The sequence below is a fragment of the Neodiprion fabricii genome, chromosome 3 (genome assembly GCF_021155785.1).
Source record: "Neodiprion fabricii isolate iyNeoFabr1 chromosome 3, iyNeoFabr1.1, whole genome shotgun sequence".
Classification (NCBI taxonomy): Eukaryota; Metazoa; Arthropoda; class Insecta; order Hymenoptera; family Diprionidae; genus Neodiprion; species Neodiprion fabricii.
This window is the reverse complement of record NC_060241.1, coordinates 37,195,415-37,220,058: the sequence shown is the minus strand read 5'-3', so window position 1 is coordinate 37,220,058 and position 24,644 is coordinate 37,195,415. Positions and strand designations below refer to the sequence as shown.

The window sequence follows — 24,644 nt, the reverse complement described above, 5'->3', positions numbered from 1 at the left end:
CGAGTCACTCGTTATTAAATATTTATAAAAGTAACAAATTACACGTAATTACATAACACTATTACGAATATTTTTAATTTCAAATTAATTTTCCTCTTAATAAAAAAATGATGTGAATTACTCCTTTGGGTTGATTTCATTAGAGTTCATACTCCATACATTCAAATTATGGCTGAACATACATTGATTTAGGAATAGCTGCTTTCGATGTTTTTGAAATATATACTGTATAAACCTTAAGGTTTCATTACTTAATGACTATTGAACATTGCATATCTTAACGTGGTATTATAACTGGTACGATTGATAATAAGACCGCGAACCTGGCAAGCTTGCAGAAAGAGTTCATCTGCAGGATCGCAAAGATGTAATGAGACATGGTTTTTTAGCAATAGAATCATGAATGGTACACAGATTTGGGGATTGAAAACGCGTTGAACTAGAGATGTGGCCATTTACACTCATACTTTGTATTTCACTTGATTGCTTCATAATTAATGGTAGGATTAAGGTTCAATTATTACAGAACTGTGCGTCTAACAATTAATAGAACTTGTGACATCAGGCATTTATATTCATTTACACAGTGACTGGATCAAGCCTCCTGCAACTACGTCGTGCAAATACAAATATATAAACGCCGTATCTATGAACATGAAAATTTTTATAAAGATTCAATCGTGATATAGTAGATAATGATTTTAAGGCAGATTTTAAGGTTCCCCGGTTTTGCAAATAGTCGGAAAGTTATCAATTCTCAAAGATTCGACAAATTGGCATGTCCAAATAAGTCACACTACGCGACAGAACATTTGTTTGCTCTCAAAGTAACGTAATATTTACCACATACGGAGATACAAAATAAAAAAATTCTACGTTCCACTGATTTTTATGACTTATTGTTATTTTCGACTACACTTTCTACAGTGAAACATTTCAATTTTTAGGCTCTCTTTAATTTGTAAAAGAAAATTGGAACAGTAACGTTCATGCGATAATACTGCCGGATTACCTGTAGACAAACGGCTTGGTACTTTTGTTTCCTTCTATAATTTCTCGTGAAAATATGTCTAGGTTGTAATTTATTCTGTCGCGGAGAGGATAACAATTTATTAAAAAATCATCACAAAGGACATGTCGTAACCTCACATATACGATAAATTTATCCCTCGCTCGAATGATACTTCATTATTACCAAATATAACGTTCCCACTACCAGTACTGTGCCTCGGGCGACTATCATTGACATCAAGCTGTGGTTCAGCTGTTGCGTTTTCTTCTTCTGAATCGATTATCGCTGTTTTAAGCTGCGGCTCGAGTCCAATTATAACACGAATGTGATCAGGTAAGAGACCAGCCACAGCCATCAATTGGTGATAGATGCCTTCTGCTTTAGACAAAGTCCACGGGAGTTCAATGCGTAGTGACAAATCGTTTATGTGCTGAAAAAATATATTCATATATTTCTCTTCTAGGATTTGGAAATTTGTGGGATTGATTGGAAAAATATCTGGTTAGTGAAATAGTATTTACCTTCAGAATTTCTGTAAATCCATAACGATTTTCCATCAATACATTTTTTTCCGTGTCTAAAACTGCCACGCACACTAGGAGCAGGAAATTCTTGCATGGGAGATCAGTCCACAATATTTCCCAAAGCATCAATATGTCGTTTGCGTTGAATTCTCTTTTAAATAAAACTAAAAGCCATCGGAAACAGAAGAACATGTTTCCGGACTCATGCCTATCCAAATATTGCGCTAACTGGGGATCTGTTAAGACTACCAGAGAATGTAGTTGACTCAACTGCAATTTCATCCCTTCCTGGTCCATCTCAAAATTTGTACTCTGCAAACATGTAATGAATTATAAAACTTCTTCCGATCTGGCAAGAAATAATTATTAAAGGGATGTGCGAGAGTACAAGAGACAGCATGAAAAAATATGAACATTATCTTGTATACCGCATACCACTTTGTTCATGAATCCAACGAAACACCAAAAGGCCTCGACTTCGCTGTCCATAAGACATAAAATTGGACTGAGCAAATCACTCATTCCCTGTACATATCCCAGATCAAAATTGTACATTACGTAAGTCATAAGTATATCATATAACTGTACTAAATGATCATTGTTGTCTCCATGATAATACGGATGTGTTCTATCCGTTCGATTTACATCTTTTTCTGAAAATATAGAATTTTGTTTGATATACGTGGAATCGGATTCTGTTTTAATGCAGCATTGAATTATATCTGAAGAAAACTGTGAGCGGCCAGAAATGTAAATGGGACTTGCCAATTAAACTCTTCCGATCTCTAAAGTCGGAAAAGCGAGTTTCCTGTTCTGGGGTCATGGTTTTCCACTGTAACTTCATAGCAAAATATTCCTCAGTTTTTTTATTCTTCAGTTCTATTCTTTCCGCATTTGTCGCTTCCCACGGATAGTAGTTTAAAAGGTACTTCCATACTTCGTAACGGAGAGTTGGCGAAATTCCCTGAATCAGAAAAGCACACCAGATGTTCAAAGATAGCGAGAATGTCATACGCACAATAACGGACTGAAATATAGCAAGCTTTTAAAAACTTATATCCACACAATGGCAGCGTTGCAATATTTTTAATTCATAAAATCTTCACATACCCCCCTGAATATCATCTCTTTGAGTGCCTCGGAATTCGTTATTCTTCCATCTGTATCCTTACACCTTTCCCATTGTTCCTGCGTTAATGGTGCACCTGGGAATAGTCATTTATTGCATCGATAATGACTATAACAGGACTGGTACCTGTTGTACCATCACGAAAAAGTGAAATAATAGGTGTATATTGCTTGAAAATGACAGTTATCAAGATTTTGTTATTATGACGTCATTATTCTTGAAGCTACAAAACGGTTTGGTGACAAAAAATAAAATAATACTTCAAAACACGGCAACCGACAGTGAAAAGAGGAAATTTGAGTCAAAACAGTCATTTTGATATGAAACGTGAATAGTTTTACCTCTTGGGCATGGAGGTCTTGGTGGTAAAACCACACTAACTCCAGGTTCACCAATGACTTCATACTCTTCTCCTGCTACGTTTAAAATCGTTGGTTGAGGAATATCTAGAGTCAGGGAACGGTTCAATAGGTCAGCAACAGCTTCTTCTACAGGCCGTGTTGGTTCTTTATGAACTGAAAAGCATTCGTACTTAAATTCTGAATTCCAAGATTGTCATTGTAAATTCAAGCTCATGTAAAACGCAATGGAGACAATGATTATTGTAAGAGCATTGTAATCTTTCGTGCAGTAAACATACGTGACCTCAAAATACTTCATAATTGTGTAGATTATTTAGAAACAACACAATACGGAAATTATTGCTATACTGCTCACACCGAATTGAAGGTGTAATTGATCACAACTAAATGTTATGGAAATATGAAACATCATATAATTTGAATGCGTATCAGCAGAAGCAGGAGATAATACGGTGCATCTTTAATTACGTTATTTATTGTACAGTATTCTGAGTGAATTTACTTCTTATGATATAAAGTACCTTATTGAGCATTGTTGCAAAGGCTATTACGGAAGAAATGTAACGAAAAAAAGTATGTTAAACACGATCTAAGTTATGTGCATTGATTCCATATACTCACGAAGTATATCAGTCAGTTTGCTGCAAGCTTCCATCGTTGTTTCGTACGGTCTGTCGTGCAAGTTTTTTACAAACTTCCACACATAGTCCGAGGCGTTTTCTTGAAACAGATCTAACTCAGCAAAAGATTTCTCTAATACTGAATCTTCCGCCTCCATGACGATGTACATGTTTCGGTCTTTCCTTGACTTGATGAATTTCAGGAAACTCTTGAGTGAACTGACGAAGGAGTCAGCATTGAAAAGTTGGAAATAAACAACGTAATTCGTTCCATCTTTCAGCATAAGAGTGAGCTGTTGTCCGCTTCTATTTATCCTAAACGATTTCAGATCGCACAACAATATTCTGACAGTTCTGGACCGACCCAACGAGTCTGTTCCTTCTGAAACTGTTCGCGTCCGTGTGTGCGTGTTGACCAACGACCACTCTGGGTCCTGGTCTTGACTTTCTGAAACCACCGAAACCTCAGTCGGCTTCCATTCCAGGCATTTCCCAAAGGTCTGAAATAGAAATGTGAGAGAAATGTTATTGAAATGTATACTTTGGTAATTTCAGATGACACTGAAATTAGTAACATTAACGTAACAAAACATCAGGGTAAAAATCATTGTTGCAAAATTTTATAATGACTTTCAAGGCATTGGCTTTTCAAAATAATAGTATATTTTGTTTGTCAGGGTTTAATAAACTTTTGACATCGCTAAGGGTGCGAAGTAACGATCTTTCCTGAACATGAATCGTTACAATAACGATACTAACTTCATCCTCATAATTTTGGAGTCAAATTGCAAAATGCTCACATATTCAACAATCGAAAGTGTCCCCGTACTGTGAACATCATCCTCCCTCGTGTTTGCACCTCTCAGTACGACGCCGCTATGGATGGATATATCCTAGAAGTAAAAATAAAAGAAAAGGTATACGTATTGGCGAGATATGCATATACATATATGTATGGAATTTTCGAGGTATAATTGGCCGTGTCGTGACCCTGTGACTTTGATGTACCATGTGGGCGTATGGAAAACGCACGTCATTCAACGAGGATAAATATTGAAATGAAAGTCAATCGTGGGCGTTGACAGCAGCGACAATACTTGGATTAGGCAAAGTCTAAGCGATATGTTTACGTTGTTACCTTTCCCTGTTCCGTTGGTTCAAACATTCTAACTACTGATTACGTGCTGACGAATTGAAACTAGGTTAATGTGGTACGCCAGGCTCGAAACGCGTTACTGATTTGTGATTTGCAGGGATCGCTGAACGGGGAAACTTGCGCATGATACTCTCATTTACAGACTTGAAATAAGTAGTGGACACTGTTTGAATCGTGGTGGCGAAGAACACGTCATATGTCCCCGTAAAATTTTGACATGTTTTTCCGAACCATCAAATTCCACTAGCGTAACTGTCTAGTCACCGTATTGTGTTCGAATATGCTTCGAATTGAAATACGGATATCGAAGAATTTTCAACTCGTCCCCTGCAGTCACTCGTTATTTCGGTGATTCACTCAACTTTTACGCAGCAGCCCCTCTAGTCTCAACACGTTCTCAACTCTCCGTGAGCTCGCCCCGCTGCCGTGGCGTGAGTATACATGGTGTGCCTCGGAGTGCAGTTTCTCTCTCTAAAACAGTTTCTCTCTCGCGCTGGACTGGACTTACGTAAACCCGATATCAACGGCGTCAAAATACCCTAGATCTGTGGTGATTAATTGTTTTAACGTTGAATCTGCGCGGGGAAAAGATGAGCGGGTCTTTTGAGTATCTTCGCAGTTGTAGCGATAATATTACGCGATTCGTGTTCTGGAGAATACACTTAATTTTTGAAACATTGAATAATTCTAATATCAATGCGAGGTACAAAAAATGAATTACGGAAATTAGGTGTTACGCAAAATGCACGATGATATTACTGTTATGTATTAATAAATGAATAATACTCGATTTTCGCAAGGCTAAACCGAGTTTAAGCTCAGTTCAGTCTATTTCCAAAGTGTATAAAATAAAACTGAGCCCCATTGAAGAATGTATAAGAAGTACAAGAAAAATAATTTCTTAAATATAGAAATTTCTTTGAACATTTGGTACAAAATTACTTAAAGGCTTTGATCTCGAAGAAAGGGGCGAGTCGTAGGAGTTCTAGGCACACCATGTATACTCACACCACGCCCGCTGCACCTGCTTCTCGATTAATATCAACCAGCAGTGAATCTGCGTATTCATCGAATCACAGCGCTGCTTCACCGGAACAAACCAATCAGATGGCTGGGTTTGTACATCAACTATGGATCGGCGCTATAGATGTGGACTTGACCGGCTTAACAGGCCTGCTAGTGTTCAATTATGCCGCAACGTCGCTACTGATGAGAGAAGAGAATCATGCGGGAAAACTTTGTCATTCAAATTTCTATAAGAGTACATACGGTGGATCAATCTGAAATGTTATATTGATTGATGGTATTATCTTATAGAGAAGTTTCTAAAACATATAGAGTACCCCGAATCGGTGATTATTGTCGGTTTACTATATCAAAGTTAGATTTGCTTACTGCACAATTTTAGAATAGGTTATAACTCACGACAGATTGAATTGAATCGGGTGGGGTATAAAAATGCAAAAGACCAAGAAGTTGATGGGACGAAATCTCGAAAGTCAAGCTACCGCAAGTTAAAAACGTAAAAAGACCGTAAATACGAAAAGATGACTGGCAGAAACATAAAAATTGAGAACGCAAAAATGTGGAAATAAATTTATACCGACATTTTTTTTTTTTTTGTGAGAATGGCCAAGATTACGAAGAACAAAATATTGAATTTGGAAGATACCGAAGAGTTGTGAAGTCAACTTTTCAAATCTTAGACTCGTGTCTTTATCGAAAATGTTCGAATTCGCAGTTATCAATAACGACTGGCCAACGATTCGCAAGGTCGAAATTCCGACAGCCGCCGAAGACAAAATGGCCAAAATTCCGAAAGGTTGAATAAGGTTGGAAACCCATATATTCTCTGCGACGCCACACGTATCCGATGGCTGGTGTCTAGTGCCATTTAGTATAAGTCTACGTGACTATGACAACCGTATTGCGACCTTTCGGCTTTCTGGCCCTTCTGCATTTTGCGGATCGTAATTTTGCTCCTTCTGAACTTTGATTGCCGAGAACTAATTTCATGGGTTTTGCGGCAGTTCGAAGTATCACCTGCACGCAATTTTTAATTTCGGAATTTTCATTTTTTTTGTACCTCCACATTCTGTGCTTAGATCGTTCGGAATGCCGCCTGTTTTGAAAATACTTTTTCGGATAAGAGAGCGTTCGTATAAACGAATTTTGGAGCGAAGAGTTATTCTACTGAGTGATTTATTGAAAATCCCAACATCGGTACGCTGATCATTCATTGTTTTAAAATTCGTATCTCGAAAATGTCGGGTTTTCGACCAGTTGACGTTTTGGTCTTTCGGGATTCTTACCCACACCCATTAAATCATATCTATGAATGGTTACGGATTCAATTTCAATACAGACTATTATTCAAAACGAATGACAGAATAGTAAAATTATCACTAGAAATATGCATTTGTAAGATTTGAAGTATTAACTACCTTGTTAGCCCCAAGTAATTTCGGCGTTCGTTTCGATAGTATGTTTATTTTTTTTTCTTCGATTATCTGTGTTCAGTTCAAACCAATTAGCGCTTCAAGTGATCGCAAGCTATTTGGCCTTTATTTATTTGAAACTACAAGTACCTGTAGTCGTTACCACATGCTGGTCATTCGCTCATTATCATCAGCTTTGCTACATTAACGAAAGTCGAAAAAACGCTAACACACAAGATTACTGTAGACAAATAACACATAGTACAATCAAATGATAGCAAAATTGTAGAAATATTACGACTACAATATCTCACGTTTCTGTAACGAATCTAGTCATGTTTGTGTAATATTATCATAATATCATATTGTCCACACAGAAAAATAGTATTCGTAATATTTTTGTAACATTTTTAATAAATATTGGTGTAATACATTCATAATATTTATTCAAAATTTCACGGTGAAAAAAGAAACAAACATTTATCAGAATTTGACAGGGCAATTCTGACTTTGAAATCATCGTCATTTATTCTTTCTTCCAGTGACATATCAAATAACAAGGTGTATCAGGTAAGCGAAGTTGCATTAGAATTCACCTTTTCCGATAAAAGAGTGTCTTCGATTTCTTTTAAAATGAATATGCGGTATTTTACAAAAAGACGAATATCACCAAAAGCAGTTAAGTACACAAAGACCAGAAACAAAAAGGGCAATAGTTGACGAAGTCACCCAGTAATTCATCTATTTAATGACACGCATTTATCTTCAGATATTGTGATTTCATTGTTTGAATATACATGATGAGAATCTAAAATCTCGGTATCTCATTTATTCCTTCGCGCTGATAGTGTGAGGGCACCAAAAATTTCAATACAAGGGACTCTTTAATGATTTTCAACTTGCATGATAAATTTGTAGAAAGTAATTTTTTTTGGCGAATAACTGTTCCGTATTTATACATGCTTCGGATCAACGGTGTTTATTCGCGCCAGAGAGTGAACAAACACTGCTGACAGACAGTGAAACAGCCGATATTCCAAGTAATATTTTTACAGGTGGCAGCATGTCTCAATCATCTCAGAACATTTTCTGTACTTGTACTTCGTATATTTAAATTTTCAACAAATAATCACAACGAAACAACAGCATGTGTAGAGTTATAAACGTGGCAAAAAGACCACGTGCAAGGTTCGAATAATCCACAGACCAAATATTAATTAAATTTGCCTGAAGTGGTTTAATTCAATCGTTTACGTTCTTTTGAAAGTGTTGTACCTACTACATGATTTAAGTTTGGTACGAATATTGTCGGTATCAAAACATATATCCTGAACAATTATTGGTTCTACAGTTGGCAAGTTAATTATAATTATACCTCTCTTTTTAGATTGAATGTACTCATAGGTTGAGCTACTTGTACTTGACTCGGTATTTCTTAGCTTAGTTCTTGGTACCTGCTAATTTCGATATTTCATACTTGACTTTCGGTCTAAGAGGGTGGAAAGGAATGTGCCTCGATGCTGTAATTTATAACTGATTTCTCAATTACGATATACCATTATGCAATATGCATTAAATCACCTAGTACAAAAATAACATTTCACAAAAACACTATATGCATAAATATCGTCATCCTTCATCATAGAAGATTTAAATCACATTCTACCACCAAGTAAGTACACGTCTGTTAATTCACAATAATAGCATGATTGAAACTTAACCCGGAGTTTGCACATCTCTCTGAAATTACACTGTTGCCACGGTGGAGTCAAACTGACCCCAAACTTATCTAATTACAAATGATAATGAAATCCACTTATAAAAAATTGATGCTACGATCGAATCTCAAAGTTCTCGAAATATCGAGCACATTGTTGGCATTTTATTCGTTCTCTGCTTGGTCAATGTGCCGTGTGTCAGTTTGACAGTTGGCGCTATGTTTTCATTCACAGAATATAACCGTGTTTCTGTCATCGTCATCCAAATGATGCACTAACTTCAAAAAAATCATGATCAATTAATAAAATCTTTATATTGAAATGATGTAAAACTTCGAGTATTCGTTTCCACATTGAAACGCAAGACGATGGCAAACGTAAATCAGCTCAAGCGAGAATCAGCTTTAGCAGAAGTAAGTTCACATTAATCTCTCATGACTATCATATATGAACCGTAATATGTCGGAAAAATTGTTTTTATTCACAAGATTACAGATTCCAATCATACAATAGACGGTAGTGACAACGACGATTGGAATTGTACATATTCCAATCGTCAACCTTCAAACGGTGGCATGGAAAAAGGTTCGTCATTCTGATCAGTTATTATCTAAGATTCAAAAATTTTGCACCCATTCTATAAATTGGAGTTTATACTAAAATAATCAAAGTCATTATACATGATTTAGCGGGTCAGCGTGATGCTTAAGAATACATATGTATATAACTTATTCGTAAGTTCAATTCGAAAGCAGGAATTTCTTTTTCTTCTCCTTTGCTCGCTCAAGTGCATTTATAAGTTTGATCCATGATAGATAGTAATTCCGTGCCACGTCTACACATGACTGCAAAGTATTACAGAGACGTCCTCAAACATTCAAAGAAATAATGACAGTTCATTCACTGTTCTCCGCTATCATAACAATGGTTTGATTTGACTAGTAGAACAATGTTCAAATCATTACTAATAATTAATCATCATTCCAGATCTAAATTCATTTGAAATATTTGCCAAAGATATTTCTGCGACTAGAACGTTATAGCTCATGTCTACGTGGGTATACAGTTACTGACAAATTCAATTATACACCGACCTTATTTCGATCGATTCACCGATATTAAATACATTTTTATTGCTTATTTAAATGATGTTGAAGTGCCCGTATCTTGTCCGACGAGCGCTCTGATTTTTCAAAAATCGTGCGCTGACAGAGCTACAAGACACGGAAATCAATTGATATAACATACTTCCACAAATCCAGCTACCCTTGGAACGTCAAAATAAGGGACCACATCTGAATTTTTCTTAACCGAGTTGCGCTAACTGTAACTACTAGATTCGGGGACAAAATAACTTCATCATAGTTTTTTAACGCACTTGTCGCATTTTGTTAAAATGACATATTCACATATATGACATAATATCAATATTTTCAAGTTATTTTATTCCGGTATACCGATATGTATCGTCGACCCCAAACATTAAATTATGAATTTAAGCCCAGAATGCAGCGGGTAATTTTCACAAATAAGTAACAATTTTCGCTATTCACATAAGAATGATGCAGTTCATAATTAGTTGGTGTTCAGCTGGTGTCATCTTGACAAACTAAATTTACGAATGCCTATGGAAACCAGGATTCAGCTATGACTCTGCGACGGAAATTTTCGGCCCTTGTTGGCTTTCCCCGAAGTAGACGCATGAATATTTTCTCAGTACAGCCAGCTTTGAAGTCATCTAACAGAATAGTTCTAGGCGCTTCTCTTGATGCCGACCAGTTTCAAAATTTATTTTTAAAATAAAACATGTATCCAACGAGAATCTTGAGCGTATTAGTAACTGCAGTCAGTTGCTCTACAAAATGTAACTGAGTACGTCGAAAAATCTATGCTTTATGGTACACAAGTTTTCATTCAGAGCATTTGTCCGCTTTGCTCGACTCGCGTAGAAGTTGTGCGTGTGTGGCGTCGGCGGTGTGACCGTGGCTCAGAATCTGCTCTCTCATCAGAGATTTCCCTAATATCGTACGTAACGATGTCATGTTACGATGACCCCGTATTTACCAATCTCTATTCCGATGTTCTGCATATGCTTAGATAACATCGCAGTATTTCTTCATATTTGATCCATCTTTTTAAGCAGCCGGTTTGTGTGGTTACAATTCCTCAATTCACACACCGTCCGCTTTACCAAGGTGAACACATTTCTGCTTCACGCAGAAGATGAAAGATATGGCGTCGACGTGGTGTTATAACGTAAGGGCATGTACTGTTTTGCTCTTGCTGGGCAGTTGCTATATAAGTTGCTATATAAATGACGCCTCCGATAGCAGCAGTGCCGCAAGGAACAATTCGAGGTGTGAACATGGTCAGCTACCGTAATAAAACGTTCTTGGCTTTCAAGGGAATCCCGTACGCAGAGCCTCCGGTTGGAAATCTCAGATACGTTGTGGTATCAATATAATGTTCATTAACCTCAAAATTCGTTTTTGAAATCGATAGTAAAAATGCATCGACGAATGTCGAGTCTAAAATTTGCCCAGCCGTCGTGCGGGGCCCAACTATCGAACCAGACGTAGAAGGGTCCTTACTGAACGATAGTCCTGCAAACCTCTTGGCTGCTGGAAAAATTCGCGATCTGCCTTCGATCGCCCTCGTCACTCGAGACGAGAGACTTCATTCTACTGTTCGTAAGTATTCTTCGATTGAAACGAAGTGCTGCCCTTGGTTTGTCTGTTCAGTCGCACAAGGTTGTACAGTCGTGAACAACGCCGTGTTTCTTGCCCAAATTGATAGCTTTACACATGAACCATCTCTTTCGATGTTGTCAGCATACTACAGAAATCCAGACATTCTCCCGCATCTTTTGGATGATATCGATTCCGCCCTACCTGTAATCGTACAGTACAAATACTTGGTTGAAAATGTGACAGCCTTCACAACGACCCTCAAGTCACACTGCGTGAATGACCTGACTGTCAATAGGAATTTGGTAAGTTATTTCCCCGTAGTGGATGTCGCGGCGTTTATTATTTCATGCAGGAACATTCGTTTTACATGTGTATTTATTGGTGTATGTATGTTTCAGTTACTAACGAACATAACTCAACTCATAGGTGATGCCATATTTACATATCCAACATACAGTGATGAAAAAACACTTAGTTGAAGCTGAGAAGTTAGAGTATTTCGGTTCCTTCGAATACCGCGGTAGGCTCAGTTTTAATTATGATGGTGGTCTTCCAGCGAACTACGGAGTGACACATGCTAACGATCTGCTGTATCTTCTTCCTGGACCAAAGAGTTGGTATGGACCCGTAGATTGGGAATATAACGATGCTGATTGGAAAATGGTGGACACGATGGTTCAGCTCTGGACATCCTTCGCGGCTACTGGGTAGTTCTGATTACTGAGGACCCGTACAGATAACATCTCGATGTAGCTAGTCTGAATAGAAATCGTTCTGTTCCACTTTCAGAGTACCGCTGACGTTAGATTCGGATTTCTCGACGATTTGGTCTCCATTTACGTCTCATGATAATTATCTTCGCATTGGTAACGGATCTGACGTGGCACTAGAAGTTCAGTATGGTTTTCATAAAGAACGAATGCAGTTTTGGGATGAACTGACCGCTGCTACGACATGGAAATATCTACTGAATAATTCTTTTGACCATGTCCTGGAACCCATAGTCTGTATATAAGTTGTTAGTTGATTATGGCGTAAAAGAGAATGACCCACTGCCACCTTTCCTCTTCCTGACCTCCCGGCGGTGACATAGCTGCCTAATGCCATTTCCCCTCCTTCCTTGGCTCCGTCGTCCTTGGCGTTTGACGCACCTTCAGATGCTGTCCCCTTACCTCACCCTAACTCAATGAAGTTGTGACGTGACGTTTACTAGGTCTAACTTTGACTTTTATTTCTTTATCTCCTCTGATATATAGGTATTCATCTCCGGGTATTCACGTCCTGTTGTAAATAACTGTTTTTATTTTTGTTTTAGCCTATATTTTGCTTAATGTGGGAGGTCAAAAACATATGTCAATAAGGGGAGATAAATAATATAAATAAGGGGACGGTGAAGAATTTGAATCTCTTTTTGACATAAAAGAAAAAGATGAAATCAATGGACAGGCTTGGAAAAAAAAATGACTAGAACGATAATAAATACGACTTTGACTATTAATTGAATAAATGAAATATAAATAAAATGCAAATGAAATATAAATAACATATAAATAAAACGTGAATAAAAAATAAATAAAATGTAGATGAAATATAACTAAAATATAAATAACATATAAAAACTCTCTAAATCCAGTCCATTGTTCTAACGATTAAAATTACACATTCATTCCAAACATTCACAAATAAATTAAGATAAAATACGCCAGAATTCACACTGGGATATAAAATTGTCTATAGTGATGAGGTAAAAAGTTGGTCAGTCATAAATATATTAAAAATCACTTATCCCTTGATTTAAATACTCGGCAGCAGCTCCGTCGTGTAATCAATTAAATTATGTTGTAACTTCTTCGATGAGGTTCACGTTGACGGCTTTTTAAAAGTTTTCCCTCCTCATCTCAGTATTGAGGGACCGACAGGTTTCGTAGACTGCACATGTTGGAGTTGTAATAACAGTTCACACAGATTCCTCTTATTTGGTGAAATTCGTGTTGTGAATAATTGAAATAGGTATTGAAGTTAAGATAAGACTGAAATTTTGACAGCTGCGGAGTATTCCAGCGGAGGACTATTCAGGTTGGCGTCTTTCCGCAGAGTCTTTCAAATACTCAGCCGTTTCGCCCGCCTGACGCCGAAATCGTGATGGCTGTACTAGGTAAAATTTCGCGGGCACTTTTGAATTTAAAATATCGTCACACTGTCTCATACAGACCTGAGTGTACATTCCTTTAATGCGTAACCTAGACTTACAATTAATTCATATATACCACGTTTTCATGGAGAGACTCTAAGCATAGCGCTAGACTGACTCGTAGTGGATTCGATAAGCTGCTGAACTCAAAGCGAGCCAGACAGAGTCAATCTAATAACTGGGAAATATTCAGGTAAATTGCCTTCTTTCGCAAAATCAGTCATTGCAAACTTTCAGGAAATGGGAGCAAATTGCTGGATATTTGAATTTCCGATAAGGTTCTACACCATTCGAAGCAAAACTTATTCTTCAATTAAGACTATAAGTTAACATAACTCTCTTTAAACCAAGTAGGAATGGTAACTCAAAAATAACGGACCGAGTTTATCTCTCAGTTCATTTCATGCTTTGATTTATTATCCATCGTTTCTAGTATTTTTTATGTCTTACCATATGAAATCAACAGTGCTATTCAAGCACTCATCTAACCTTCGTTTTTGATTTTCACTGACATTGTAAATTGATAGCCGGGTATTGATAGGGAAATCATAGAGAAAATGATCAGTTTCAATGCGTCAGGTGAAGCATTCGATGCCATACCCAAACGTATAGACCTAGACGAAACCGGAGTGTGGTTGGCAGCCACGGCATAAACCCTGTGGTCTGTTGGATATTCACAAAGAATTAGGAACATGGCGACGATGGCAAAGCCTAAGTCCGTGTCTGGGAATAGAATATAGCGACGGCAATCACATGCCCGAGTCCAAGTGAATGCAGCAACGGCACGCATCGTTTGAGTCTGTGAAAACAGCAATTCAATAATTTCGGGTTTTCTTGTAGTAGATTCTTGCCACACAGGTGAGACAACTGATAGTTACCTCATAATCTGAGATTTATTAGCACTGGAATAAATATTGTATCGTACTCCGTGCAATGGTGTAACAAAGCTAACCTTTCACTCTGTATGATCAAACAAGGGAATCACAATGCTTAAACATAAATGCATGTCGTAAATACATGAATTACTAGGCTGCTACGTCAACCAATATTATTGCAAGAGCAATATAATTAAGAAATGCAGATTTTTCCCCATATTTTTTTGTGCTTGTTGTAAGTGCCTCACTTTATCGGAGAGTCACTTATTTTAAAGTGACTATACAATTGTAATAGTCACTAACTGTGTCCAAATGAAAAACTTGGCTGTTAGATTTCGATTTAAAAACATCGTCAAATATTACTCTATAAAGAAGTTTAGTAATAATTGAAATATTCGTCACCATCAGCTAGCTTTTTATGGGCAGCAAAAAGAAGCAGCACAATGCAGCAACTGAAAGTTACTAGCACTTCCGGCGTAAGTTTTCGCTGCTTGAAGTTTATTTATCAGAATAGCAGCGCAGCATATACTTTATACTTTATACTACTTCCGCTGAAGAATCTCTTGTAACATCGCGTTTTAGCTACACTATATTCTGAATCACGAATGGTAGCGACCACAAGTCAAATCTCACGAGTCTAGCTGTTCTGTTTATTCGGATATTTTATTATTATTTTTGAGAGTGTTTGTGCACGTAACGTGTGCATGTGAGCCTCGATTCCCTGAAAGTCTCACGTGGCTGTTAACAATCTACAGGGAACCTATGTGTTACGTTCCGAGAGGAACGTGGCAAGTTGACTCTCATTCGCTACGTGATTTAGTCATCTTCTTGACTTACGTTGTTCGATGCATATAAATCTCGGAAACCTGCTTATCAGTTCCTCGGGTCTTTTCGTTCAGCTCACTCAAATTCTTAGAGTTTGTCATTGGATTTTGGGTCCAGCCAAGCATCACTATGCGTGATTAAAGTAATTATTGATGACAACACTTGGGATTAATACACGTTTATTTACACAGTTTGGTGTTTGAATCTCTACTTTGTGAAGTTTGACATGCTACTCTGTCCCATTCTAAATACGGCTTGGACTGGTGGAAAAGTAGGATGAGTTCGAAAGAGCAGCCATTTCTCATGGGTTTAGAATGATTGGCTGAGGCTGCTTAATATTTGAGTGTAAGGTTTCTGATTGGAGAATGATATCTTGGCGGACTGCTAGCGTGATACGATTCATTCGGGGAAATAAGCAGTCAAGCGTTAATTAGTCGTGTCGTTGTTAAAACAAGGGCGCTATCCCCAGTTCTAAGAATAAGGGCTTATCTTTTTGTGCGCTATCCATAATTTCTCTTACCACGTTTCCTCTGTTTAGTCTATGAAGTTATCTCAACTAAGTGATGAGTTTAAAATCTACCGCAGGTGTTTAGCGCAACAGATTTTAAACTCATCGTCTATTGCAAGTGTCAGTCATTGCAGCTGAGATCATAAATTAAGGATTTTATGTAAAAGCTAGTATTAAAAGGTATAATGGTCAAATACGAAAGTTATATTATAAACATTGTTCAATGCTACATGGATGTAAATGTGGCTGATGAAATAACGGGTAATAAGGCGTGTGAGAATTCGCAGTGCAAGGGTATTGGACATTATGATGGCAGCTGTTTTTGTCGGTAACGCTAAAAACTACGGCAAAGGTGCGGAAGGTTCTGTTATTTTAACTGCACATCGGTAGAGGTGAGGCGAAGAGAGAACGTCGCCGTAGTTATCGGTTGAACGTAACGTATGGGACGGTAAGCTCCGAGCCACGCAACACCGCCAACGTCAACATATAAACAAATTTCGTTGCAGCATATGTTTCTATTCTCTATTTCCGCTTTCCTGCATAAGCCAAGATAACATTGCAGTATTCTTTTATAGTTAATTAGTCTTTTCAAGTAGCTGGTTACCGAAGTGAACAAATTACTACTTCATAAAGAAGATGAAAGATATCGCGTGGACGTGGTGTTATAACGTGAGCGCATGTGTTGTGATCCTTTTGCTGGGCAGTTGTCACATAAGTTACGGAAAAGTTTTGAAAGAATATGGGGAAATTCCAATCGGCGAACAAATGACGCCTCCGATAGTAGCAGTGCCGCAAGGAACAATTCGAGGTGTGAACATGGTCAGTTACCGTAATAAACCATTCTTTGCTTTCAAGGGAATCCCGTACGCAAAACCACCGGTTGGAAATCTCAGGTTCGTGTGATAACAAAACTATCAGTATCCCCAAAATTCATTTTCAAAATCGTTAATAAGGAATATATGTTGACGGTTGTCGAGAGTGAAGTTAAGCTTAGCGAAATTCTTTGTATTCGTCAAAACTGCGTGCATATCTGCAACTGATTAGTGGAGCAAAAGTGATAACAGTAGATACTATTCCGGTTCATGATTCTAATCCAGATTCAAAGATCCTGTACCGCCTGTATTTTGGAGTGGAACTATGGATGCAAGCCGTAATCCCGAACCCTGTGTTCAAATTGATCCCCAACTTCATGCGGCGACTGGCAATGAAGACTGTCTCTATCTCAACATTTACACACCCCGGGTATTTACATTCGTTCAGTTGATAATTTTGTAATCCGCACAGCTATTTAACAGTGACCCCAGCCACGTTCATAACCAAGTAATAAAAAAATCCAGATAAACCGATAATTCGAATTCATTCGAAATTGCATATTCCAATCAGTTTTAAAACTATCATTTTCAATCACGTAACAATTGTCGGAAAGGAATAACATGTAGACGAGTTAACGTTTCATACCCATGAATAGACATATTCCGCTAATGCTACCTGGTTGATGAATTCTGAGCATTTCTACTCCACAGCTTCGCAGTGGCAATGACATCAAGCAGTTGCCGGTAATGGTGTACATATTTGGTGGAAAATTTCAAGCAGGTAACATTAATCCTACACTATGCGATCCACGTTTCATTCTCGATAGAGACGTGGTCCTCGTGCTTCCTAGCTACCGCCTCGGAGTGCTGGGATTCCTCACCACGGGAGACGAAGTATTACCAGGAAACTATGGCCTGAAAGACGTGGTTCAGGCTCTCAAATGGATTCAGGATAACGTCCAGTATTTCGGGGGTGATGCCAACCAAGTGACTCTGTTTGGGTCAAGTTCGGGTTCAATTATGGTTCACATGTTGGCTTTGTCGAGCTTGACTAGCGGTGAGCTCTGATTTTTGACGTGACTCACCAATGCAATAACTTACTCATCTCGTGGACATCGCTTGATCTGACTCAAGACTTGAGTACTCGGCATTCTGATAACGACCCAATGAATCACACATGTTTTTGCAGGACTCTTTCATAGGTACATAACGCAAAGTGGAACAGCGCTAACGACCGATGCAATGGTGCCTACAAGTGTATCATCGAATCGCGCTACTCGACTTGGTCAATATTTAGCGTGTCCCACGAATTCATCGAGTATTCTTGTCAATTGCTTGAAGAGTCTCAGTGCCTATCAGCTCGTCGGAAAGACCTCAATGTTTCACGAGTGGGGCGTATTCCCTGAGGTCATATGGAACCCAACTGTCGAACCAGATATAGACGGGGCCATACTGACCGATATTCCTGCAAACCTAATTGCTGCTGGAAAGACTTTAGATCTGCCTTGGATCGCCTTAGTCAATCGAGATGAAGGACTTCTCTATTCTCTTCTTCGTAAGTATTGTTTAATTAAAAAGAAATGCTGCCCTTAGTTTATGTATTCACTTGCACAAGATTGTCCCACCATGAAGAACACTGTGTGTTTTTCCTTAAATCGATAGCTTCACATGTAAACCATCTTTATCAATGTTGTCAGCATACTACAGAAATCCAGACATGTTCCAGCATCTTTTGGATGATATCGATTCCGCCCTACCTGTAATCTTACAGTACAAATACAAAGTTGAAAATGTGAAAGCCTTCACAACGGCCCTCAAGTCATACTACTTGAACGACCTTACTGTCAATAGGGGTTTGGTAAGTTGTGTAGAGTCAATGGCTAATCCTGTACTGGATTTAGCGTCATTTATCATTTATACATGAATATTCTTTTTACATGTGTATTCATAGGTCTATGTATATTTCAGATAATAACGAACATTACTCAACTCATAGGAGATGCCATGTTTATATATCCAACATATAGATCGTTGAAAGAACGGTTGGTTGTAGCTAAAAATTTTCAGTACTTCTGTTCCTTCGAATACCGCGGTAAGTTCAGTTCCAGTTATGACGGTGCCCCTCCAGTATACTTAGGTGTTGCACATGCTGACGAATTGCTGTATCTTCTCCCTGGAACAAAGAGCAACTATGGATCCCCAGATTGGGAATACGACGATGCTGATTGGAAAATGGTAGACACGATGGTTCAGCTGTGGACATCCTTCGCCGATACTGGGTAATTTCGAATACTGCGGAACCATTAAGGCTAAAATCTCGATGTCGCTAGTCTGAATAGAAATCGTTCATGCAAGTTTATCCCACTTTTAGAGTACCGTCGACGTTAGGTTTGGATAACTCGACGATTTGGGCTCCCTTTTCGTCTCTTGATAATTATCTTCGCATTGGTAACGGATCTGACGTAACTCTTGAAGTTCAGTATGGTTTTCGTAAAGAACGAATGCAGTTTTGGGAAAAATTAACCGCTGCTACGACATGGAAATAGCCATTGGATAACTCTTTTGGACATGTTTTGAAACCCATGGTCTGTTTACAACTTTTCAGTGAATTGCGGCTTAAAGGAGTACGCATGGCTTGGAAAAATCTGTTAAATACCTACCTTAAAAGACCAATAATATATTCCTATGTTATGATTGTTGAAATTTTCATCTGACCACGTGGAATCTGTGGATTTTTGAAATTGACATGGTCAATAAAATATGTATGTGACGAATGCTTCCACGATCACTAAATTTTTAAGAATAAAATCAAAATCAAATAGCGAGGTATTTCATGTGGATACCTACAATTGGGAGTCGTTTAACACCACATCAATTGTAAGGGTCGTGTGAATGATAAACTGCTACGTGATGGTTATAAGGGGGGAGTTCTAAGACACGTTCCCTAGAATGAGGTGGGCTTACCGATCTTTTATGGGCTTGCCACCCATTTATGAGCCGGCTCCTTAAAATAATGCGTCCTTCAGAAGCACATGGAGAAAGTGAGTATCACAACGGTCGCTAAAGCGATATAAAGTAATTACCATGGGTATCAAACGGAAGTCCATTACTGCGGCAACTTATATTTTCTACAAGTCCATCACGGCGCACATTAGTCCCAAGTCCCGAAAAACTGGCCAAAACCTCGAAGCATGATCTTATTTGAATGAAAATTGGTACTTCGGAATTATTGGGATTGCTGATTACAAATCCGGATTCGAAATTTGCATAAACAGATTGGCAGACCAAAATAGCAAACTCATACATTGAAAAACAAGTCGGATTTCAACCAAATTGGTATACTGGGGCTTTCGAGATGACTGATTACAAATCCGAAGTCGGAATTATTATAAATAAAATGTGATATTCAAGTTGGTGAAGTTTGTGTCCAAAATCTCTCGGATTTCAATCAAAATTAAATTTTGGAATTTTTGTGAATCTAGGTTACGATTTGATATAATTTGCACCAAAACCATTATCAAAATAAAACATACTGTGCACTTTGATACGAACTGTACCATTTAATGTTTACCCATCCTACTTCTACCAATTTGCTGCGTTGCCATATTATTAAATAATTATCGTGATGAATCAATCTTAAACATGAATCGTGTATTACGAAACAAAAATCTATCAAATAAGACCTTGTACCCGGTAAAGTAATTGCACGATACCGTAAAAAATTTAAATAATTTTGGTACCACGCGAGGTTTCATGTCTATATTTATGTTTATGTGTATACCATATATTGAAAAAACGTAGATAAATGCTGGTACATTCCACAACTTTGGACTTTGGAATAATTGTTGATTGTATGCGTTGATTATATGTATGGTATATTTTCAGGTCCGAAGTCCGCTCGAGATACGTAGGATTTTTATCTGCTGATGGATGCACATATTTTACCGTTTAAAGTTAATTAGTATATACAGGGTGGTCCACTTACGTTGACACAGCGAAATATCTCGAGAACCAGCCATTTTAGTGAAAGCTTCGTGGTTCAAAGGGGGAAAAACACTGTGTCATCGTACTTTTGATTTGGTGGAGATTTACAAGGTCATTTGGAGGTCAACATTGTTTCTTTAAATAGGAACATGGACTTTTTTTCATACATTTACAATTTACACGTAAAAATAAAAAAAAACCTTTATTCCAAACTTCTTTTATACGACATCAGAGAAAAAGTCTACAGCACCATACCAACCACTCCAGAAAATATGAAGAAACGAATTAGAAATGCTTGCAGAGGCATCGATGAGTTACTAACACTAACTTACGGTATATCTCACTAGACAATAGTATAGCAAAACTTTGTCGATGGAAACGGAAAACGCTTCAGAACGTTCCAAAAATATTTCTAGAGTTATGTTACGAATGAACAACTTCCGAAACATTCCCGAGACATTTTGTAGTGGGCGGAAACTTTTTTGATAAATTTGGTTTTAGCTAATTACTCTGTCATTAGGTACTGTTTCACTCTCGCTCTCCTACCTCTACACTCTACATACCGAATCGAACACTCAACTAGTGCACAACAAAGGTGTCAGCTATGGCGTCGGTGTGGTATTTTAACGTAACTGCATATGCCGTATTCTTCTTGCTGGGCGGTTGGAACATGAGTTGGGTAGTTGGTATAGTCTCGAAAGCATATGGAGAAATTCTAAGTGACGAACAAATATCGCCTCCAGCAGTGACATTACCGCAAGGAACAATTCGTGGTGCAAAGATGGTCAGTTACCGCAACAAAACGTTCTTTGCTTTCAATGGAATCCCATACGCAAAGCCACCCATTGGAGATCTCAGGTTTGCTATGTTACCAAAAAGATATTTAGTATCTCGACACGATCTCACTTTGATTTCGGTAAATAGGAACCATTTATGGATGTCAAGCTTAACATCGAACGTGAAAAGTTAAAATCCGCGCATGGATATATCCACGTAATTCGACTATAGGAATAATAACAGTTAATACCGATTTCCATATATTATATATAATTCAAAGGAAAATTAACAGGTTCAAAGATCCAATGCCACCGGACCCTTGGAATGGGACTATAGATTCAAACCATGAATCTGAACAATGTATTCAATTTGAACCCCTCATTTATGAAGACACAACTGGAAATGAAGACTGTCTGTATCTTAACATCTACACACCCCCGGTATTTACATTTATTCGGTCGATAGCTTTGTAGTCCGTACTACCATTCATTAGCTATCGGTCACGTTCATTACCAAGTAATGAAAAATATACAAGATGACTGATAAATAAAACTCATTTAACATTGTACATTCCGATCAGTTAAAACTGTCTTTTTCGAATTTAATCCACATGTAGGCAATAATGTATAAATTATCGAAAAACAATATCATGTAGACGGATGAATGTTTCATACCAATGAACAATTATATTCCATTAATGCTACCTGGTTGATTAATTCTGAGCATCTTGACTCTGCAGCTCTCCACTAGCAATAACATCAAGCATTTGCCGGTAATGGTGTACATATTTGGCGGACGATTTGAATTAGGAAACATTACTTCTACACGATGCGACCCACGTTTCATTCTTGACAGAAACGTAATCCTTGTCGTTCCTAGCTATCGCCTTGGAGTGCTAGGATTCCTCACCACGGGAGACGAAGTATTACCAGGAAATTATGGCCTGAAAGACATGGTTCAGGCTCTCAAATGGATTCAGGATAACATCCAGTATTTCGGGGGTGATGCCAACCGAGTGACTCTGTTTGGGTCAAGTTCGGGTTCAGTTATGGTTCACCTGTTGACTTTGTCGAACTTGACTGACGGTGAGCTCTGTTTTGAGATTTTAATAACCAATGAGATAAGTTACTCATCTGGTGGACATCGCTCGCTCTGGTTCAAGAATCGAAAATCCAGCTTTCTTAAAGCTGGCCAATAAATCACACATTTTTTTGGCAGGACTCTTCCATAGGTACATATTGCAAAGTGGAACGGCGTTTACGCCCGCTGCTATGACACCTAGAAGCGTATCGTCGAATCGTGCCATTCGGCTTGGTCAATATCTAGCGTGTCCGACGGATTCATCAAATATGCTTGTTAATTGCTTAAGAGGTATTAGTGCATCTAAGCTCGTCAAAATGACCTCAATGTTTCATGAGTGGGGCCAATACCCAGTCGTCGTGTGGGGCCCAACTATCGAACCAGACGTTGAAGGGGCCTTACTGACCGATAGTCCTGCAAACCTCTTGGCTGCTGGAAAAATTCGCGTTCTGCCTTCGATCGTCCTTGTCACTCGAGACGAGGGACTTGAATTGAGCTTACGTAAGTATTGTCCGGTTGAAACTAAGTGCTGTTGTTGGTTTGTCCATTCAATTGCACAAGTTTGTATAGTTATGAATAATACATCTTGTTTTTCATACCAAACTAGTTAGTTCTTGTAATAAGCCAATTCTTTCCGGGTTATCAGCATTATTCGAAAATCGAGACGTGCTTCAGGATTTTTTGAACAATATTGATTTCATTTTACCTGTAATCATACAATACGAAGGCTTGGTTGAAAATATGACAGACTTCACTTCGACCTTGAAGTCATACTACTTAAACGACCTTACTGCCAATAGAAGTTTGGTAAGTTGTTTGCGAGTCAGTAGCTAACTCCGTTGAGGATATAGCGTCATTTATCATTGTATGTATGAATATTCGTTCTTCATGTGAATTCATTCATTGAGGTATACGTATATTTCAGATACTGAGGAACATTACTCAACTCATAGGTGATGCCATGTTCACATATCCAACATACAGAGTGGTGAAAGAACAGTTGACTAAAGCTAAGAATTTCCAGTATTTTTGTTCCTTTGAATATCGCGGTAGGTTCAGTTACAGTTATTATCACGGTAGGTTCAATTATAGTTATCACGGTGGTAGTCCAGTCAACCACGGAGTTGCACATGCTGACGAATTGCTGTATCTTCTTCCTGGACCAAAGATTTGGTATGGACCCACAGATTGGGAATATAGCGATGCTGATTGGAAAATGGTGGACACGATGGTTCAGCTGTGGACATCCTTCGCGACTACTGGGTAATTGTGAATACTGCGGAACCATTAAGGCTAAAATCTCGATGTCGCTAGTCTGAATAGAAATCGTTCATACAAGTTTATCCCACTTTCAGAGTACCGGCGACGTTAGATTCGGATGATTCAACGATTTGGTCTCCCTTTTCGTCTCGTGATAATTATCTTCGTATTGGTAATGGACCTGCCGCAGTACTTGAAGTTCAGTATGGTTTCCACAAAGAACGAATTCAGGTTTGGGACAAATTGACCAGGGCTGCGACATTGAAATAGCTTTTGGATAATTCTTTTGAATACGTCCTGAACCGAATGGCTTGTACGTATCTTTTTAGTCGATTGTGTTTCAAAGTTGAACGCTTGGCTTGGCAAAATCTAACTAATATCTGCTTTCATAAACTAATGACATATACCTGATATTATAAATGAAGAAATTTTCTTTCGACCGTGGAATCTATGGATTTTCGAAAATGATATTATTGAAATACTCGTCATACAATATTCATGTAACGGCGCATATTGGTCCCGAGTCTGGAGAAGCTGGCCAAGACCTCAAAGCATCATTGTATTCGATAGAAAATTGGTAATTCGAAGTTATTGGAATCGCTGATTACGAATCTAAAGTCGAAATTTTCATAAACAGAATGGCGGAACCGAAAATAGCAAACTCATGCATTGAAAAACAAGTG

At 38.1% G+C, this 24,644-nt stretch overlaps 5 protein-coding genes and 1 long non-coding RNA gene across 7 annotated transcripts; 5 read left to right on the top strand and 1 right to left on the bottom strand.

Annotated features, from left to right (window-relative positions):
* Positions 1-1,065: 1,065 nt before the first annotated feature.
* LOC124179218 (TBC1 domain family member 15) lies at positions 1,066-5,245 on the bottom strand. 2 transcript variants are annotated; one of them, XM_046563417.1, is made up of 9 exons: positions 4,786-5,245; positions 4,448-4,540; positions 3,649-4,147; positions 3,007-3,111; positions 2,647-2,741; positions 2,302-2,500; positions 1,972-2,189; positions 1,534-1,848; positions 1,066-1,442 (listed from the first exon to the last, which is right to left on the bottom strand). In XM_046563417.1, exons 1-9 carry the CDS (start codon positions 4,810-4,812, stop codon positions 1,146-1,148), a joined length of 1,848 nt encoding a protein of 615 aa, XP_046419373.1. In that variant the 5' UTR covers positions 4,813-5,245; the 3' UTR covers positions 1,066-1,145. The 2 variants fall into 2 exon arrangements, with proteins under 2 accessions (XP_046419373.1, XP_046419372.1); XM_046563416.1 differs by having other exon boundaries at positions 3,007-3,180; positions 4,786-5,244.
* A 6,181-nt stretch (positions 5,246-11,426) lies between these two features.
* LOC124179220 (bile salt-activated lipase-like) lies at positions 11,427-13,168 on the top strand. Its single transcript, XM_046563424.1, has 4 exons — positions 11,427-11,649; positions 11,791-11,951; positions 12,076-12,356; positions 12,439-13,168. The coding sequence occupies exons 3-4, from the start codon at positions 12,079-12,081 to the stop codon at positions 12,662-12,664; spliced, it is 504 nt and encodes a 167-aa protein (XP_046419380.1). The 5' UTR covers positions 11,427-11,649; positions 11,791-11,951; positions 12,076-12,078; the 3' UTR covers positions 12,665-13,168.
* A 3,305-nt stretch (positions 13,169-16,473) lies between these two features.
* Positions 16,474-19,095, top strand: LOC124178327 (juvenile hormone esterase-like; the record flags this gene model as incomplete). The annotated part of the gene is made up of 6 exons (XM_046561566.1): positions 16,474-16,941; positions 17,146-17,290; positions 17,572-17,917; positions 18,050-18,415; positions 18,558-18,718; positions 18,829-19,095. Coding segments are annotated over exons 1-6 (1,542 nt in total), but the record flags the coding sequence as incomplete, so codon positions are not given.
* A 3-nt stretch (positions 19,096-19,098) lies between these two features.
* Positions 19,099-20,405, top strand: LOC124179221. Its single transcript, XR_006869989.1, has 2 exons — positions 19,099-19,139; positions 19,232-20,405. It is a non-coding gene; the product is annotated as an uncharacterized LOC124179221 (long non-coding RNA).
* A 1,044-nt stretch (positions 20,406-21,449) lies between these two features.
* Positions 21,450-23,030, top strand: LOC124178326 (juvenile hormone esterase-like; the record flags this gene model as incomplete). The annotated part of the gene is made up of 4 exons (XM_046561564.1): positions 21,450-21,702; positions 21,914-22,061; positions 22,361-22,706; positions 22,840-23,030. Coding segments are annotated over exons 1-4 (873 nt in total), but the record flags the coding sequence as incomplete, so codon positions are not given.
* A 590-nt stretch (positions 23,031-23,620) lies between these two features.
* On the top strand, positions 23,621-24,231 carry LOC124178325 (esterase FE4-like). Its single transcript, XM_046561563.1, has 2 exons — positions 23,621-23,964; positions 24,057-24,231. The coding sequence occupies exons 1-2, from the start codon at positions 23,663-23,665 to the stop codon at positions 24,229-24,231; spliced, it is 477 nt and encodes a 158-aa protein (XP_046417519.1). The 5' UTR covers positions 23,621-23,662.
* Positions 24,232-24,644: the final 413 nt, after the last annotated feature.